At 35.1% G+C, this 20143-nt stretch overlaps 1 protein-coding gene across 3 annotated transcripts in view; it reads right to left on the bottom strand.

The window, feature by feature from the left end:
* LOC105837605 (low density lipoprotein receptor adapter protein 1) overlaps positions 1 to 20143 on the bottom strand; it is a 72964-nt gene that overhangs the window by 11898 nt on the left and 40923 nt on the right. For all 3 annotated transcript variants that reach the window (XR_004963164.1, XM_012682521.3, XM_036286558.1), the window contains exon 2: positions 5030 to 5226. Coding sequence is in view for 2 of the 3 variants with exons in the window: in XM_012682521.3 (XP_012537975.1) it covers positions 5030 to 5226 (197 nt within the window). In the remaining variant the exon portion in view is untranslated. The remainder of the gene's footprint in view (positions 1 to 5029; positions 5227 to 20143) is intronic.

Below are 20143 nucleotides of genomic sequence, written 5' to 3' on the forward strand. Positions count from 1 at the left end.
TATGTTTCTAACAAAATACTGTGATCTTTTTAAACAAAACCAATTTTTTTACATTTATTTTTGTGGTGGCCATATTACCCTCCCTATTTCTCTTCGGTTCATGCAGTATCATAACATTTTTATAAATAATATATGATATAATAAGTATTTTATAACTTTGAATTGAAAATCTAATGAGCTTTGGTGAATATAATCGTAAAATTTTAACTCAAAACATTAATTATTAACAAAGTTATGAAATAAAATACAAATGAGTAACCATATTACCACCTTCTCCTCTATATATTTTATAAAAACAGGGTATCAGTATTCCAAAAGTCTTAAAGTTTTAATTTTCAGGTTTTACATTATCAAATACCTTAGCATCATATACATACAATTTAATGAAGAAAAATACTTATAATAATAAAATAAAATTTATTCTTTTAACTACTTTATATTTTAATTATAACTTTTAATTCATTATTCTATAATAATTTTTAGTTTTCTAATTAATTTAACCTATTTCAGAGTTACATAATAATTTTTATATTCTTAAAGTTTAAAGTGTATAAGACAAAAATCGACACAAACATCTTAATTTAACTCTTTGTTAAACATTATTTCCCTCAATTCGTTTTCTAATATCTGCTGACAGAATATCCTTTTTCCCTGCAGCCATGTGAAAACTCAAGTCTCAAGAGGATCATCCAACAGATCATCCGTCCAAACAGCGAATTTCTATTGATTTCGTTCCATTACAGCATTGCGTCGACAACAATTTCGCCGTTTGCTCAAGCAGAAGGCGGTATTTACCGAAAGCATTCGGAGTAGCAGTTCGAGATGCGCGCCGGGGAGTAAATCCGCGGTGTAAGCTCAAGCGAAGTGAAGCAACAGCTCGATTACCTTTTTCGGAAATCAAATATCTCGTTGCTAAACCGTGAGCTCTCTCACGTCGCTCCATTGCAACGCAATTACGGGTCTTCGCGCGGATTAAGCGGTCCATTTAACGATTTAACCCGTGCATGGAGATTCCGCCGCCTTAATCGTGAACGTCGCATGAGAGATTTCGAAACGTTCCCTAATCCGGTGAGTCTCAAGCGGATTCTGCATCGAGTTTCTCTGTCTCGCGGACACGTTATTGTGACAGCATACAGGTTCACTCAATATCTCTGAAATCTGATTAAACAGATTTTAGAATAACACGTATCTATTGCGCTTGGAAATGTCACTGTTAATGAAATATGAAATACGAAGAAAATTAGTAAAATACAATTCGATTAAAATTTTTATCTCGCGCAAACAAAATGAAAACAAAACGAACTTCTTTATATAGACAAAGAAAACAAAGAATTTAAAGATAAGTATAACAACTTACTTATTTTGAATTAATATTATTGCTTGATAATAGAAAATATTTATCTGGAAATTACCACTTTCTTTAATTTAAATTTAATTTTAATTAATGTTGAAATAATCAAACACAAGAAGCTAATTACACGATGTAAAAGCAAACTTTGCTTTAAATTTCATATTTATGATTTAATAACGATTTAATATACGTTAACAATGTCAATATTTGTGAAATTATTTCGTGGAGCAATTGAGCTTTTAATTAAATTCTTTGCTCGCTTTTGTTTAAATATCAACAATTACCAGAATTTAGTGAAACGAGGATTGATATTCGCGTTGCTTCGCATTCGAGTAAAATCCGTGGAAACAATTTCACGTAAACTTCCACAAGCTCCGCAACGGATAAATAAATCCTCTCGCGAGAAAAGAGAAACCTCGCAGCGATAACGAGACTCAAATCTTCCACTCGGATCTCTTCTTCATTTACTTTTTAATAAATGAAATTTTTTTATTTCACCGCGCATTTAATCTACAACGAAGGTGTACTCATTTAACTATGCTTTTGACAGCTATTTGTTGTAAAAAATCAGATATCTCTGGGTGGATATTTCTTGCTCCTTCGATAAATTAAATATTCTAACTCATTTTATCATCTTGCTGCAGAAAGGAATTCGAGAGTTAAATTTTCAACACAGCTCTCAACCTCTTGCAGTTTCTTCTCTTTTCATTCACGATCTCTTACGGAGTCCTAATTTTTGAGGAGCGTTCTAATGAAAGGAGGAACTTCCGTTTATTAGGAATGGTTTATATCTGTTAATCCGGATTACATATACGTAGTAATTTAGAGCGTCTTGTACCAGTAGCTTCTCGCTCGCAAACACTGAATAGTATTATCAGCGAGAACTTGCAAGTAGGAATTGGATGACGGAAATGCGGAATTACCTTTACGTTCTCGACGTGGCAAGATGCTGTTAGACGTACAAATAACTCTTGCTTCGCGACAGAAATATCTTAATCAGTACCTTGAGAGCAAATTATCTCGAAATTATCTCAAAAATAGAAACGCTTCTCCGCTTAATTCCACACAGGGTGAAACCACGGAATGGTAATACTCGAAAAGTCATTCTAAAGTTAATTGACGTCAGCAATATATCTAAAAACAGTGAGAAATAAAAATCAGGCAAATTTCATGGCAGATTATTGCATAAAGTTAGTTTCTTTAGGGAAAGAGATGTAAATAAGCAATAAGATTTATTGTTTCAATGCGTTTCAATGTGAGACAAAGGCTGCCTATAGAGAAAGGATGCCCATCCAATCCGGCAATTGAATGCGACGCTGTGAAGAGGAACTAACAATAATGGACGCAATTACGCAGGTACAAAAGATAGCGAGAGGGAATCGATCGAGGCAGAACCCGGCGGGGCAATTAGCGCGAAGACGAGATGGAATGCAGACCTTCGATCGGGAAGTTGTCGACGCGGAATACGATTGCGCCCGTCGGGAAACTTTTGAATCGATTGGAATCGAGGCAGCTCGCAAAAACCTATAGTTGTTTGATCTGTTTGTATTGCTGCAAAAGCGCCTGAACGAAAGCAGCTTAGTACACCAGATATCCAAGCCAGACGCCTAAACCGAGCGACGTAACACATACCAAGGTACACTCGTATTTTTCATTGTTATTTCATTGGCCTGTAGTTTTGTATGTACAACGCAGATTACATTTTTTAAATTCTTATAAATAACGTCCGCGGAAAAGAGATAATTACAAAATATTTCTGCGAATGTTGTTTGCCATGAAAAAATGTCATTGAAGTAGTATATGTACGTTATATTAATTTCAGAAATTGTAAATATGTTGTAATATTCTGTTTTTAACATAAACTTTAATATATGGTGGATGTTGCAATTTTTATTTTCATCGGGTAAGCATACAAATGCTTATAAACACTGTAAATTATATTTATGGAGCAAAGTTCTGCCATATATATATATATATATATATTCCGTCATATGTTGACTGAATCCCTTCATTAATATCTGCATCGGGAGGAAATTGCCGAAATACATACATCGCCGCTTTCTGCAGTTCTGCCTGTGTAATCTCGCGGTACGAGTTGTAATCGCTTCGAAATTGAAATTATATGAGACTCAGACGAAGTTTCGTTATTAATTAATCATGCTCCTCGGATCGCTACTAAATCGCATAAATTCGTTTTCCTCTGTCGATTACGCTATTCAACAAGGATATCGTCGCTAAATTAAGTTCAGAAACTGATAAAACTTTATAATTTCTGAATGTAACGATCTCTTCTTTCAATCATCGTCACAGCAAAATCATTTTTTAACAGTTTTTGTCAGCACTTTATTATTAATCTAATCCAAACGTGATATTGTTAATAAATAGACGATATTTCATAATACTGATATTCTGTTAATTGTTGAAATGCCTATTGAATATGTACTGTACACAAAATTCCACAAAAATAAATCGGACATTTTGAATACTGTTTTCTAAATGGATAACCTTTTAATAAAATGTAAAAAATAGTATTTTCATGTACCAAAAAAGCAACACTAATTTTATTTAGCAAAATATCAGTCATGCTTGTAATATTTTACACACGAGATCAAAAGTAGTAACTCAAAGAAGTGAGAGTTGCTCAAATAAGTCATTCCTTATTAATATCGCGCTTTATGTGTGCGTTCGTACTTTTCCTCTGAACTTTTTTTGTCTCTTGTATTTCCTGAACACTGGCAGGAACGGTTACAAAATATGCGATTTGATTTTCGATGAAATCCTTAAGGAGAATCAAATCTGCAAAATCCGGATGGCGTTAAACAACGGAGAGAAAAAGTAAGAAAGAAGAAATAATTAGAACATCGTCAGCCGCGACAAAGACAAAGCAGCGAATAAACGTGGCGCAAAGTAATCACGCTTCATTTTCATTAGCTCTATTAACGGACCCGCGGGTATGCGCGAGAAATTAGTACCTTGCAATTTCAATTAAATTCTCTTCACGGCGGCCGCGTCGGAAAATGGTTGAAAGTAAATTACACGGTGCGATACAATTCCAACGATAAATAATACAGTGGCAATCTCCAGCGCGCAAAATCCAAGCGGCAAACCTGCTGCCTCCCCTCTTGCTCTCTCTCCCTCTCGACAAACACTGTATTTGATAATAATTAAAAATTCTGCGCAAAATATTATATGCGCTCGCTATAAACATATATTGTTTTATAAGTTGCATGTATAAAGTAAAAAATATTTCTATACGTGCTTTTCTATGATGTTTTGCACGCTATAAAAAATACATTTTATATTTTACTTTTAGCAAACATGGCGCAAATTTATTACGTTTCTTTGGTACGTTGCTCTTCGAAATGAAGATTAAGATTAGAGAAAGATAAATTTAAAAAAATTATACTATAATTAAATACGTAAGTTAGATATACCAGAATTCATAAATTTAACATAATTCAATCTTTTCTCTTTTAATATTTAATTTTTGAGATACATAACATAAAAAATAATAATAAATCGATATAAAAGGAAAAGCAATATAATAGGAATATAAGAATGATTATTGAAAATCGGAAAATACGTAATTAAAAAGAAATAAGAAAAGAAACAGAAAACGCTTTTTCGAGATATAAGTCTAGGAAGTGAATTACGAAAAATGCATGAAATAGTGCGTACCATAGTAATGACGGTTTTGATGGCTTCCGCTGTGGCTTCCTCGCTTGAAGGCGTTTCGACGAGAGTGCTGCCCAAATATTTGAGGGTGAACCTCGCCTCAGACGCATCCTCGGATTCCTCTCCGTGCGTCGTGCTCGTTGAACCGCCGCCCTCCACGCACTCGCGGCTATTCGCCAGCGCCCATTCCTCGCATAGCTCTGAAAGTTAATGCCAAGCGAGATATTGAGACGAAATCGATAGGTGAACGAAATCCTATTTCGTGAAGATCGATCGCATCGCGCCGGAGTAAAAACGTATTTCAGCTTCGAATAAAGCTTCTCGTGAAATACTTCGCTGTGCAAATTTTACGGAAAAAGAATTGGCTCCGAGAGTCAATCCGAAAATTTCATGAAATCTAAATATTAAATCTGTTGCGTATAATTTGTAGGTTAAAATAACGCGAGAATTTTCAGGATAATAGCGAAAGAGGCAAAAATTTGGAGAACCCTTGGCTCCCTTTACAGATAGTCCGACCATGATAAATGCCACGATAGAATGGAATGACCAATGTATCATTAGTCCAGGTTTGTGCAACCACATGAGCCAACCTCGTTGTCTGTCTACTTCGTGACGGGAATGGCCGCACGTGTTTCGCAATAATGGATATCCAGGTATATATATCTATGTTATAATATATACATAATATGTACATGTATGTATGTATGTGTGTGTGTGTGTGTGTATACGTCGTTATGATTTTTCTCGTTCCGAAATTTCTCGAGCTCCTATTACTCCACAAGTCGAAAATTACGATGCAAAAGCATTACTATATCTTTTTTTTTTTTTGTAAAATTGATAAAGAAGCAAAAGTTAACGGCAAAGTACGGAGAAAGTTCATGGAAATCAGTTATATCATTCTCGACGAAAGTTATAATTATAAAGTGAAATAAAGGGTGTACGCGCGGCTTGTATGATTCTTCGATAAAAAGTGAAAAGTTTTAAAAAATTGCAGAAAACTATTTGCCTTGAAGAAAGTTGATGGAGATCGATCGTGTCTTTCTATGAAAGTTCTCAGAAATTGTAAGAGTTATGAAGTAAAAAAAAAATGTTCTTGATTTGTCGCGCGATAAAATGGGTTTCAGAATTTACAAGAAATTATTTCTTCCGGATGGGGAAGTCGATAAAGTAATCGTTTTGTTCCTGAAAAACATAGTACAACTACAATGCGATAATACAATATTTTTATACGTAGATTTATATTTATATCAGATAAATCTGAACAAATAAGTCTTTCAAACATCACTTTTCTCTCGTTCCTCTGTTCAACATAACTGCACTTGATTTTTCACAGTGCACAAGTTTAAAAAAAAAATTCGCGAAACTACTTTATCACCACGATTCGTCCACGCTGCAAGTTTCACGAAACGATATCAATAGTTGTCCGCGCGCTATTGCTCGCTTCGCAGAAAGTCTGAAAGTTCGCGAGCGCGTCTCCGTGCCGTTATTGTCGAAACTTTGCCCGCGCAGAACAATTTTGTAAAAGCGGCGAAAACTCGTTACCACTCGTGACGCGACGCGGCGCGTCGTGACTCCGATCGAGAAAAGAAGACTCGCGGTCCCACGAGCATGTTCCCCGACGAACGTGTTCTTTTAGGGATGTTAGCGGTCTCCGCTACGATATGTCAAAAGTTTTCGCGTTCCCGTGACACAGCAATACGCGTCCTACCATTCTTGTTCTGACACATAGCTCGACCGTGGATAACAGTAAGAACGTTTTGCTAAAGTGTCTAAAAATTTAGATACAGATATAAAAAATAATTTTTGTTGGGCTGTCAAAATAATTGTGTAGAACGCTCGAACTGTTTACTAGAATGTCAAAACTCTTTTTGCAGCATTACTCATCATACTTGAACGTTCTTCATAATTATTTTAACGGTTCTTTTTTAATGTTGCACCGCAGCGTCTATATATTATTAAATCTAATTATTAATGTTCGTAGATATTAATGAATTATAAAACGATCAATAATGCATAATATGTAGTTAATAACATCATTATTATAAACTAAGGTGTAAAAACTGCATTAACTTTAATGAGCATTTTTACGAAAAATAAGGTAGAATGACTATTCTCGAATTAAAATCTTCTACTTGATTTCTTCTCAATTATGGAAGTTCATGGATAAATCTTGAGACAATTTTATAATAAAATTTTACTTAATTTTAAATATTAAAATAATTCTTAGTACCTAAAGTTTTTTACATTAAGAATAAGATTTATTCAAATTAAATTTAGTAAAACATAATGTCTAAAATTACTTTTGAAGAATTAATGTAGAAATAATAAAATAATAACTTTTGAAATATTTAGCGCAGAATGCACTCATGATCGTCGTCGAATAAACATAGGAGGTAGGCGTTTTCGTAAATCGAGGCACGTGGGAAGACACGAAAGCGCAGGAAATGCGATCGCCGCCGGTCCCATTTGTATCAATTTGTCAATGAGCACTTCCTGCGCAATTTTTTTTTTCTCTTTCGTATCGCCGACCATCAATCTCTAGCGACCTTCTAACGTCCAAAGAGAGATCCTGGCTCGATTTCGCAATAAAGACGGCGGCTCCGAGCGATGCATTTCTGCGATAAATGTCGTGTAAATGCAACTCGACGTGACATTATGATTACGAATGATGTATCTTACGAAGATACAAACGTCAAGAGATTTTATATGAAAAATTATGATAGAACGAGCTTTTCTCTGCAAATTTTTTACTACAGAATTATAGTCATAATCCAGAGTCATCAAAGAGATCTCGGTAAACAAAAAAGGAATAGAATTTTATATGCATGATGCATTTTGTGCATCACGTACTTTTTTATAAATATCTTATATTAATACACTGTGTGCAAATTATATAATATATCTACTATATTTTTAATATGCGTTTTATATTCAAAAAAGTATATAAAAATTTTTTTTGTATTAATAAATGTACCTTTACGACAAAATTATATTACTCCTGATATTTGCAGATTTTGCAGATTACATGCTAATATGTGCCGCGCGCATTTTAATATAAAAATATATACTTGTACTTTCATATAACATTCTTATTATTCTTATTTTCTGGTTCTCGGGGACGTACAGCCGTTACCTTCGACATTGACATGATGGAATTCAAATGACGACGCGATGAATTTAACCGTGACGCGAATATATATTCCTCGGATGTTACCTTCGTCGGAATAAGAAGAATTGGCTACGGCACCCGATCGACGAGTATTTTAATATTTCAACGGCCGCGTTGACAGGGCGCTACGTGAAAGCCATTCCACGTGCGAACGCTAACGGAAGCGCAGTGCCATCCGGTTGAAAATTTATGCGAACCACCCCCGCCCGGCGCGCGAGGCGATGTGGAAAACCGATACAGTGTAGCGCACTCCCCTAAAATTCCATTGAGGAAAAGACGACGAGGGGCAACGACAGGCGTCGGCAATGCTCTCAAACGTCCGGGAAACTCCATCTGGCCCGAAATTCCTAATCGTAGAGCCACTATCGATCGGCCTTCCGTCGGAAATTTGTGGCAATTAAATTTGACTCAGCGCGTTCAAACTTTCCCCTCTTTGATATATCCCGTACCGGCTTCTATTTGCGGGCCGTAACATTGACAAAGTTACCGGCTGTAACGTGGAGTTTCACGAGAGCGCCCCGCGTCGCCACGTAAAAGCGTCCCGTCGGATCGAAATGATCTTCATGTTTCACGTGTAATTCCTCAATATCACAGAGAACATCGACGGTGACGTACAACCTGGAAAGATGGAAGAATCTCACGACCCATTTTATCCCGGCCTCTCCAGCCGAGAAAATTTCTATCGTAGCTCGCGGCACCAAGTCGTCTTTCTCTCTTTCTCTCCCTCCCGGGCGGAAGCAATTTGCAGGGTGCTTTTCTCGCTTCGAACGCGGACTGCACGAAATTGGGCCAATTACTGAGAGTTTTTCAGCGATTACCGTAATGACCGCGGGGCGCGAACGGCCGGGAGAAATTAACCATCCAAAGAAATCGGAAGAACGTGCGTGTCGTTGCTGGTGTCGTGTTTAGAAGTTCTAATTTCTCAACACGGCAAATTTACTCGCGTTACCGTTAATCTCCCTGTAACGTCGGCGAAACGCAATTCTGTGCAAATCTAAATTTCTCTAAATAGTTCGAAGGAACCAATGAAAGGTCGGTTTTTCTTCAGCGGTGCCTTTTCAGCCTCGGGGGGGGGGGGGAACAACCGTTCGCCGTTTCGACTCCATTTCTTCCTTACTTCCGGTCTGATTCGTTCAGCATACACGCAAAGGTTAACTGAAAGGAGAGACTTCGGAGCTTCTTGTGCGCCAACGAGATTTTCCTCCTCCGCGTTCAATAGATACCACTGCAGTATGATAGAAACGGAATTGATCCCTGCCTTCCAACCCCACCGTCTCGCCGAGAGTTCTCTTGCGGATTCTTCGCGAACGCAATTTTACTTGCAAGGGAAGACCGTCTCTCGACGCGCGTCTGTATGCAATGTGTGTAGATCTGTTCCTTCCAAGAAAATTGAAATTAAAAGGAGAAACGATCTCCGACGTTCGATGACATTATACGTATAAGACATTACTGTTTTTGTATATCTGATATATCTTCAGTTCTCTTTAACGTTGATCTAATTTCTCTTCCGAACGAAATAGAATCCTTAAAAATTAACTTTGGCTTAAAAAATTATAAAAAGTTGATTTTTTGTTCTCGAAAACTGTTGTCTTTGAAACGTAGGAAGAAATATTTTTGTTAAGGAATTAAAAATATATCTTTCTCATGTCTCAAATAATAATAAAAAAAAAAGAACGGTAGCTGCATTAAAGTATTAAAAAAAGCATATAATTCCAGGGAGAGTCGCGTGTGATTTTCTTCTTTGATATGAACGCATCCCGCGCGAGGATTATCGGGATTAAATGCCTCCCGTTGTTACATACTCGTTAAAAAAAAAATGAAAAAAGAAAAGCGCTCAGTGATTTTACTACGCTCGTAATATCGAGCATCGCGCAGATCAATCGGATATCTACCGTACGCTGTGTGAAGGCGGAAAAACGAAAAGAAAAGCTAACGCGGAGGCCGTAGTTGGAGTTCGGCGAACGAAGCGGACGTACGAGCGGTTCTTCGATGCGCGTGTTTCGCTACGACGATTCGCCATAGGATTTCTATTGAATACGGCTTTCCATCCGAGGTGTGCGCGTTTTCATTCGTTTCTCCGGTCCACGACACGTCACCGCTGCCGGGATATTTCTTTCCATCCTCGTACATGCACGTGTGTGTGTGTCGAGCAACGTTCTCTATGCAAAATCGTAACTAAATTCCGTCGCTGCCACTGTAAAGCTCGACGAATGTAAAATTATTGACAAGCAACGCGAACAGGTCGTTCGTTTCTCTGCGGTCCATGAAGGATATAAAGAAACAAATACATAGTATATCTTGCACAAAATTTTAATTTAAAAATTCGGATATTTAAAAGTAAAAACACTATTCTCTTTACTTTTTTTAAAATTTAGTATTATATTATTCTCATTTAATTACATTTGACATATTAAAAATCAAATGGTAAATTTATCAAAATAAAAAAATTGTCCTCGTCTTTCTAATAATTAAAATCATCAAACATCCTGCACACGAGTTTCATCTATTTTTAATACCAGCTCTTACTTATCAAATGAAGCAATTGCTACGTCTAAAATAAGATCATTAGCATAATAGTGTTAACATTTCTGTCTCAATAAATAAAAGCGCAAGCTACATTCGCGCTGTTTTATGGAGACAACTAATAAATATTTTAAGGCGCTGGCTGACAAAAATAACGAGCCACACGGTAATCCACATGCGAATATTTAAGCATAAATAATCGACGAAAATTGATTCTTTTTCCTGCGCGCCTAAATATTTTATTTCTTAAATTATTTACAGTAATTAATCACGTTAAAACGATGTTGTTAAACATATCTTTATGTATAGACAGAAATGCACAGTACGACTGAGAAATCTTCATCACACACATAGATTCTTAGAATTCAAACTTTTGATGACTTTTTAGATATTTAGATTATAATTATCGCAAGATATGTTTATAGAAATTATCTGAGAATTATTCTCAAAATATATATTTCATCCTTCGGTGTAAAGATTTTTAGAAAAAGATATTTTTAATCAGACAATGATAAAGCGATTTTATTTTATCGAATGACAAGAACCGCCACTGAGGATTCAAATTTTCAAATTAATTTAATTTTACAAACTTTGTACTATAAACAATCTAAATAGAGTATAACTGTCCGTCAAGAGAGAGGAGAAGGAGAGAAATCTTTACTTCATGAGCATACAGGCCAGACCGATATACACCCGGAGGGGATTTCTCCTTTGCAAACAGAGATAGACAGGTGGACAAGAGAGGAGTTGTTCCAGAGGAAATTGCACAAGAATATATAATCGCTTAAATTTTGTTTATAATGGCGTATATACATTTTTTATTTATTTATCATTATTTCTGATTTATTTCATGTCAGATGTAATGTAAATATACAATATATTTGTATATATACAAAAAACGTGTGCTTTTTAAAACAAAGCCATACACAATTTAAAAAGTTTTTTGTAAAGAGCCATAATATTTGTTTCTTTTCACTTCATAATGCAGTATCGTCACATTTTTATAAATAATTACGTCCTAAGTATTAAATATTTCATAACTTTAAGTCTAAAATCGAACAATACACTGATCATAAGTATAATTATTAATTTTTAAATTTAAATTATTGATTATTATTAAAGTTAATTTACAAAATATAAATAAAGGGATCATAATATCACCTTCTTCTCAATTAATTATAATCACCAGTTTTATCTGCCAATTATATCTATCAATGGAATTTGCAGTAGAGTCAGGAAACTTTAAGAAATATTTTGAAGATTTTCGTTCGCAGAGATGCAATCCATGAATTGGTAGATTTTTCAGAGTTACATTTCTCTTTGAAAAATATCACAGGCAGAATTCTAGAATTTTCCTTCGCAATTTCCCATTTGCGCGCACAGCAAGTCGCAATGTTCTACCCTAATCGAAACGCAAATGGAAGTTCTCAGGATCGACATAAAGCTTCCGAAGCTACGAACAGCGTCGCTCGTAGCACGGAGCTCAATAAACTCAGGATCTTTATTTCCGGCGAAACGGGGGATGAATCTGTGAGATACATCTAACTGGCGCGCAGCAGTAAACCACACTTTCCTTGAAAGGGAGAGAGGTGATGGTGGCGTGACTGTCGTATTTTATTTATCTACTACTAGCGAAAGTGACTCACGCTTCGCACGAGATACATGCCTCTCCCTAAACTGTAAAGCAGCAAAATGTTTCCCTCGTAATTATAAATAAAATTAACAGAAATGTAAGTACATATTAATGGAAATTAAAAGAAGTAACAAATTTATATATGCGTATATCAAAACTTAAAAGCATTATATAAAAATAGTAAAGTTAAAATAATTATGACAGTATAAAATTAATAAAATATAAAGTGTTCTCATATAATTAGATAACATAAATAACGAAAATTTAAAAGAAGTATTTGTAAAGGTAATTAGTGCTTTGTAAGGGTCGATCTAATATTAAAATAGAGCAAGAGATAAGTGGTAATGCACGTGGATCAAACAGTTCGATTTATTTCTTAGAAAATATCTCTCACCTTTACCGCTCGTTCGAATTTATTCGAACTCCAACAGTAGCATTTCCCACGATAAGGCGCATTCATAAGTTTCCACTTCATAAAACAATCGCGCGCGCACAAAGACTGTGTAATCGCGTTTGCATATTTACGTATCACGGTTGCTCCGATAACGAAATACGCAATTTTTCTGCCGATTACACGCGCAGCCGAGCATTGTTGTGCACGTAAAGGTACATCAATGCTTATACAAATCCTTCGATATTCGAGAAAAAAGGGACAGCAAGACGGTGGGCCCGGATTGAGTGACAAATTACATTTGTCAATTGTAAAGGAAAAGAATGATCCCAACCTTTATTCCAAATTTTTCTTATAAGTTTCAATATATATCACTCCGCTCGAAAATGGTTACTTTTCTGGATGGAGAAGCAGAAATTTCGTAACTTAGAATTTTTCTAATTTTTATAATCAAGAAATACTACGTAAATAGTGCAGTAAAATTGCAGTTAATTATTTAATCAATTAATTAATAAAATGCCAGAAATATATTTAAATAAATGAAATAGAATTGGAAGTCTCTCGGCTGAATGTTTGCAGGAAATGTAAATGAATAGAAATACGAAACAATAACGCTGAAGCCAACGCTCGTCCACGAATAATCTCCAAGAAATGGCCGGCCTATTCATTTGAGTACGGTAGCGCCATTTTGCCGGACCAACGTAAAATATTCATGGCTTTTTCTACTTCGTAAACTTGGGGCTCGCGGTATCCGCGGGGATCGAACCGGATTTCTGTGCATAAATTATTCGAGCGTAATATAGTATTACGCGTTGCGCCCGAGAAACTTTTAATTGTGAAACTTCGCGTTTTGCGTCAGACCGGCCACTGCTCGTGTTTTCATTAATTTGGCTTAAATAAGCAAGGGGGTCATTGTTAAATACTGCTGAATGGAACCCAAGTGAGCTGCTTATTCTTGCCACTGTTTGAAAATACTGAAATGCATGAGAATAACTGAAAGAATATATAGCGATTTGTAACAACATAGAAGTATTCTGCTGATGAAGCTAATTGTCAATCAATAAATATTTTTACACGGATAAAATTTTATATCAAAAATTATCGTAGTAAAATAATAGCCATAAGAATAATTATAAGTAGTGTTTTATAAATATTTTGGTAATTTTCACGAAAAACGTATAGTAAACATTTTTATATATTTTTCATGATTCATGGTAATTATGGTACTATAGTAATTTTTAATATAAAATATTCTTATAAAATTTTGATATAAAATTTTCTCCGTGTAGCTTTCATTAAAATTATTGTAACATACAGCTGTTTTTCTTTTTATTTTTTATTATTACATAAAAAAAGGTAGTTTCCGCGTAACAAGGAACGTTTTAAGCGACGCAATTTCAACGAGAGAGTGCGACAAAGCGGAATGCAAAATAAACTGTTAATAGTAACAACTAGTGATGAGATCAGTCTGTTGTCTCCTCCTCCCGCTCTCTCTCTTTCTCCTTCGTAAGAGGTAAATTTGATATGACGGAAACTGGTATTTGTTGATTTGCTACACAAAATGCCACCATCATTATTTGACAGTGCCTTAATTTTACTAGCCTTCCATAAATTCTTCACAAAGTTATTATATAAAGAAGAATAACGAGTGACTTGGTTACACAAAAGCTGCCTTTCGCCATGAGCACTGATGACTTTAATATGACGAAGTATACATTAGCGCTACTCGACGCGTACTATCTGATTTAATTGATTGATTGAAGTTTATTTAGCTTTCTCAGCTATTATGTTTTACATAGATTTATATACATACTTCTTTAACATCCGTTTAAATGCATCAATTCTTTCACAACTTCTAATTTCTGCTGGCAAGATATTCTATAATTTTACGCCCTCGTAACACATGCTTTTTTGCGCACTTTTAGTTCTAACGAATTTTATTGCGATAGTCCCTTCCTGTCTTGTTTTTCTTCCATTTTCATTACTAATTACTTCTAGTCTATCCCTTAAGTAATTTGGCGCCAAGTTATGTAAAATCTTAAATATAAATATACATACATTAGAGTGTAGTCTCTATTTTATAGACATAAATTGCAACGCTTGTAACATACGTTCTATTTTGGTGTATCTATTACATTGTAATATTACTCGCATAGCTCGATTCTGTGCTACTTGCAATTTATTCAATTGCGTTTCTCCCATATCTACCAGTAGAGACTAGGAGAGACCGGGAGAGACCGGGAGAAACCGGGAGAGACGGGGAGAGACGGAGAGAGACCAGGAGAGACGAGGAGAGACCGGGAGAGACGGGGAGAGACCGGGAAAGACGGGGAGAGACCGAGAGAGACGGGGAGAGACGGGGAGAGACCGGGAGAGACCAGGAGAGACGGGGAGATGATAAGAGAAAAAGAGTAGAAGAAAAAACTCTGCCGTTCTTGTATATGCAAATATAAATCAATTCTTAAATGATGAATTCCAATGAGTCATCTTATGCCTCAATTTCATTTACGTAAGACGGGAGTTATCGGAGAAAATCCCTTGTTCCATTAAACGTCATTCACGAGATAACTGGTGTGACGACGGGCAAAGTACAGTTAATCTTGTCAGCCCTTCGAAGTCTTCGCTCATTTAAAAGTTTACATTTTGAGTAAGAATATTTTGCCATTGAAATATTTCTCGATCATTGATAAAGGGAAATCGTACCTACGAGCGTATAACAGCTTTTCTTTCAAGAAAAACTTAAATTGATAAGAAAATAATTTATAAATATTCCGATTATAAGCATACACAGTAAATACAATTTATAAATAAATGCACGAATAACATAAAAGTAATGTAGTCTTAAAACAAATTAGAAGATAAATGAATAAATGTACATACATTTGACATACATAAATGTTTTAATGAAAAAATATGCTTGTACAATTTCTTTTCAAATTTTGTCAAAATGTTATAAATTTTTTAAGTAAAATTTTTACATAATATTTAAGTTATTTTCTAACATATTTATTTTACGTTAACAAAAATTTTAGTAAACCGTTTGAAACATATGTTATTAAATTTGACAAAAATTTTCTGTGTATAACTTTAAGGAAGCTATAATCGAGCGCGTAAAATACATTCCAGCGATCTACTCGCTATAATGTACCACTTGTAAACAGAATGCCGAGTACGAAATCGATCGCCAAGACATTGTTCACGCTCGTAGTGTACTGCAACGAGATAAGGAAACATCGAGTGCGGTGCACTCGGCATTCCCGCAATAGCGTCTCTCCGAGGCGGCGCCCCAGCACTACCCTTGATTATGCGAGCGTAACAAAAGCGAGCGTACACCCACCAGCCGTAAAGAGAAACACTTCCGCCATTTTCACTTGCTCTTGCAAACATAAACTTTTTAAAGTCGCGTTACCGACTAATTCCGACATTCGCGTTGGCGAGAAAATGAGCCGCGTTCTTTCTAACTAATTAAAAAATGCAAAACGAGAAACTGACAGACTTTTACACGAAGAAAAAAGAATAGCGCACGAAGAAAAAAGAGCAACAATACTTTAGTAAGTTTATCCCTTTGATATCCCAATTTCTTCTCATTCGAGAAAGATCTCTGAATTTTTCATGCAAATGGCTTTTTTCTTTCTTTCATCCAACTTTAGCAGTAGATTTTTTAATGCAGTAATACATTTTTAACAAGATATTTTTACTATATATTAAATATTTTATTACATAGCTTCTGATCATAAAATAAAAATATTAGTTGAATAATTTTCAATTTATTTTATCAAATTATTGAGAACTTAAATTTTCTTCTTAGCAAATCATATTCCATAAGATCATATATAATCAGATCAATCTCGTCAGTCTATATTTATTTTCCCAAGTAAACTCGATCTCAAAGGAAGCGCATTGATAATAAAGATATATAAATAGAGGCACTGTGTAATTGAATTTATGCCGAAGAAGAAATGATCAAAGGAAGTTAAATTATAATTATTAGCCATCCTATGTTCACATTCTAATTAAACGTTTTTTCTTCTCAAGGGTTTTTCAGGCTCCAAAAAATATTTTACTCTCTTAGAAAATAGATCACAAGGGCTAAAAACTGATTGCTAGTTTTATTACTTGCTTGGCGTAGCGTAAAAGCAAGAGAACGTCGTTGGCAGTACACGGTATAACGCAATGAACTTTTCAAAGGCGCGTCAGCCGCCCATCTAATTGCACTTGTTCAGTAAAAACGAGCCGTTCTCTCGTGAATAATTAAAAAAATATATACTCTTCTTCTTCTAAACGATTTAGTCGTGTCGACCGAATTCCCTGCGATTCTTTTGAAATAAGTAAAGCAAAAGTTGAGAAAAACTGCAAAAAAAGTTCATTATTTTGTAAAAAATATATATGTAATATAATAAAAGCGTCGTAATAAATTATCGATAAAATAATAATTTTTAGTGATATTACAGATATTATATTATCAATATAATATGTAATAATATAATTACAATTTGTATATAGCTCAGAAATACATTATGTATATAATTATTAATTTAATAGAAGGATTTAATCAAGCAAGCAATTGAAATTTAAGCTTAATTAAACTCATCATTGCAGTTCATGAATAATACTTCATACTTTTTAACAAAATCATTGATTAAAAATTTCTGCGGTCAGATTTCAAACATACAAATGATATATAAACCGAAATACGAATATTTACAAGTGTTTTCCCACAATTTTATCTATCAATACAAAACACGCGTTAGAGATAAGGAATCGACATTTTACAACAATCGTTCTCTATAGGAACGACAGATAATTGAATTCGTGCCATGTCAAGCTGAATCGAGTCAAGTTTTGTCGTACCTATTTTACGGAAGTTCGCATGTTGACTCTGAGAGAACCGAGTCCGTCTCAACTGACTCGCATCTATTCCCATGGATTCAGCGATCCGCGAATAAAGAGAGAGTGGAGATGGTTGGCCGTTATCTCCAGGCAGCATCTCGCAACTGGATAATTAATCCCGCTCCCCGGAGCACGTTCGTCCGTGCTCGATTTAAGGGTATGAAAGATACAAAACGTGAGATGTGAAGAAGATGCGAGAGGGGCCTCGACCTTATTTCATGAAAATGTAGAAATATCTGCTGGTGTGTACCGTCCTTTCTGAAGAAGCGACCCTATTTTCGCAAAAATTGTCCCTAAAATATACAGCGGCGCGGGAGACACATCGCATTTGGTTTTTATGACTGAGCTGTACGCCCGGGAATTTTTATCGAAATACGTAAAATATAAAAAAATGGAGAGGGACAAAAAATTTTGAAATATTGTAGCGACTACGATCAAATAAAAAATTAATATCAACCCTTTTTTATCGCTTTTTATAATCAGCATTCCATCGTGTATTTTATTAGTATGTGATCACGCGTACAATTATATATTTTATCTTAAAATAATAGATATCAATAAAAGTAATAAGGTTTTATAATTAAGAGAATTATTAAATCTTTATGTCAACTAATTATTTTCCTAAGTAATAAAAGAATTGTAAATTCATCCCCTTCACACTCTAAGAAAATCCTCAATTCTCTCTCTCTCTCTCTCTCTCTCTCTCTCTCGATATGTGACCATATATATTTAATAATTTATCCTTTTGCTTGTGGATGATACCATTATCAGATATTTCCGTATCACTGGATACGTGACTTTTTTTTTCGTTTAAAGGATAATAGAATTTTTCACGAGTTTGTGGCCGAAGAGCCACACAATCTCATTGATGGTACAACCAAGTTTAGCCGTTGCTATGCGACAGAGTTCCTCCAGATGAAAACGTCAATTGCCGTAGCCACCGAAGAGGTCAGGAAGATACCAGAAAGACGTTTGGAGTCTGAGAGGAAGATAAGATATTTCTAGACAGCCGAAAAAGCGGACCCGAGGGTAGAATTCGCGCGAACGAGAAACTTGTCCTTCGATCACGTTCGTGAAATCTCGTTGTTCTCTCGGAACAAAAAATTTCACGAAGGAAGTGTCAATTACTTCATCTATCGATAGTAATAAAGGATTCCGAAAAGGAAAGACTGTCCCTTGAGGACAATGAAGGATCCCCGACAATGTCGGCGCGAGAAGTAATTTCTCCTTCACCTCCTGTCCAAAGAAAAGGATTTTCCCTCCGTGCAGCTACTTCTCCTTTGAGCTCTACGAACTTCGGTGCGCGCTTTCGTGCTCTTTTTGTAACGCATTATCGTCATTTCGGATCGGAATTACAAACGATCATTTGGGAATGAGTAATCGATCATGCGAATATGCCAGTAAATGAACTTCCGCATCTAGTACTCGATTTACGTAATTAGCAGCCTCGAGCAGTGCATATAATAATTTATCCAATCAATAATCAACGAAATAAATATATTTGATAAAGATCATTAAACTAGAACATATATATATATATATATATTTTATTAAAAGCATAATAATATTCTAGACGTAATTAATAAAATTGATTTAATTAATAAACGATGTTCAAATTTTTGTTTGAGATTATAAAGTAAATATAAGGTTTAAATTAACTTTTCCTAAAATATAATTTTGTTCTTGAATATCATTCTTAAATATATTAAGAGTATCGTAAAAATAATAATTATCTCTAGAAACATTAATCCTATTAAATTAATAATAATTTTTAAATAAATAGACAAATTATTAAATCTATAATATATTTTAAGAAATTATTTATTATTTGAGGATAATTAAAAAATGAAAAAAATATGTTTACAATAATGAAAAACTAATAAATACAATATCGTTAATCACATTTTTTACTCATTTTTTAATTAATTTGGTTTTATTAAAGAATGCTTGAAACAAAAAGTTTCTCAAACATTTTTCAATTAAAACAAAATTTTAACGATTAACAAAATTCATCGTGTTCACATCAACATCAAGCAATCTCTTCAGCGCAACGTTTATTTTGTGTATATATGTATGCGCGCGCGTGTGTGTGTGTGTGTGTGTGTATGTGTTTATCACGCGCGCGACTGTCACGAATCCTTGCTGATCGATTCCATATTGCCAAAACGAGGTCGGAATGTGTACACGAATGAGAAATTCCATCTCCCGAATATGTCCGTTCGCAATTTAATCGCCCGCGGGCTAAAATTTGCTCCGAGGCGTGATAAAACTTAATTAAAACGCCCCGCGCCATCACATTCATCAAAGTGCCATGATCGAAAGTATTATAGAAGCGAGGCTTCGACGGAAAGTCGGAGTCAGTTTTTCCGAAACATTTTCCGTTTATTCGCCGTGTATTCACCGTTTCCCCAGGCTCCGTCGAGCGGCTTAAGTGGCAAAAAACCCAACCCCGTGTCTGCGCGAACTCGCTTTAACTCGGATGCACTTTAAACCCTCTCTTCACCCTCCTGC

Source organism: Monomorium pharaonis, chromosome 5 (genome assembly GCF_013373865.1).
Source record: "Monomorium pharaonis isolate MP-MQ-018 chromosome 5, ASM1337386v2, whole genome shotgun sequence".
NCBI classification, from domain to species: domain Eukaryota; kingdom Metazoa; phylum Arthropoda; class Insecta; order Hymenoptera; family Formicidae; genus Monomorium; species Monomorium pharaonis.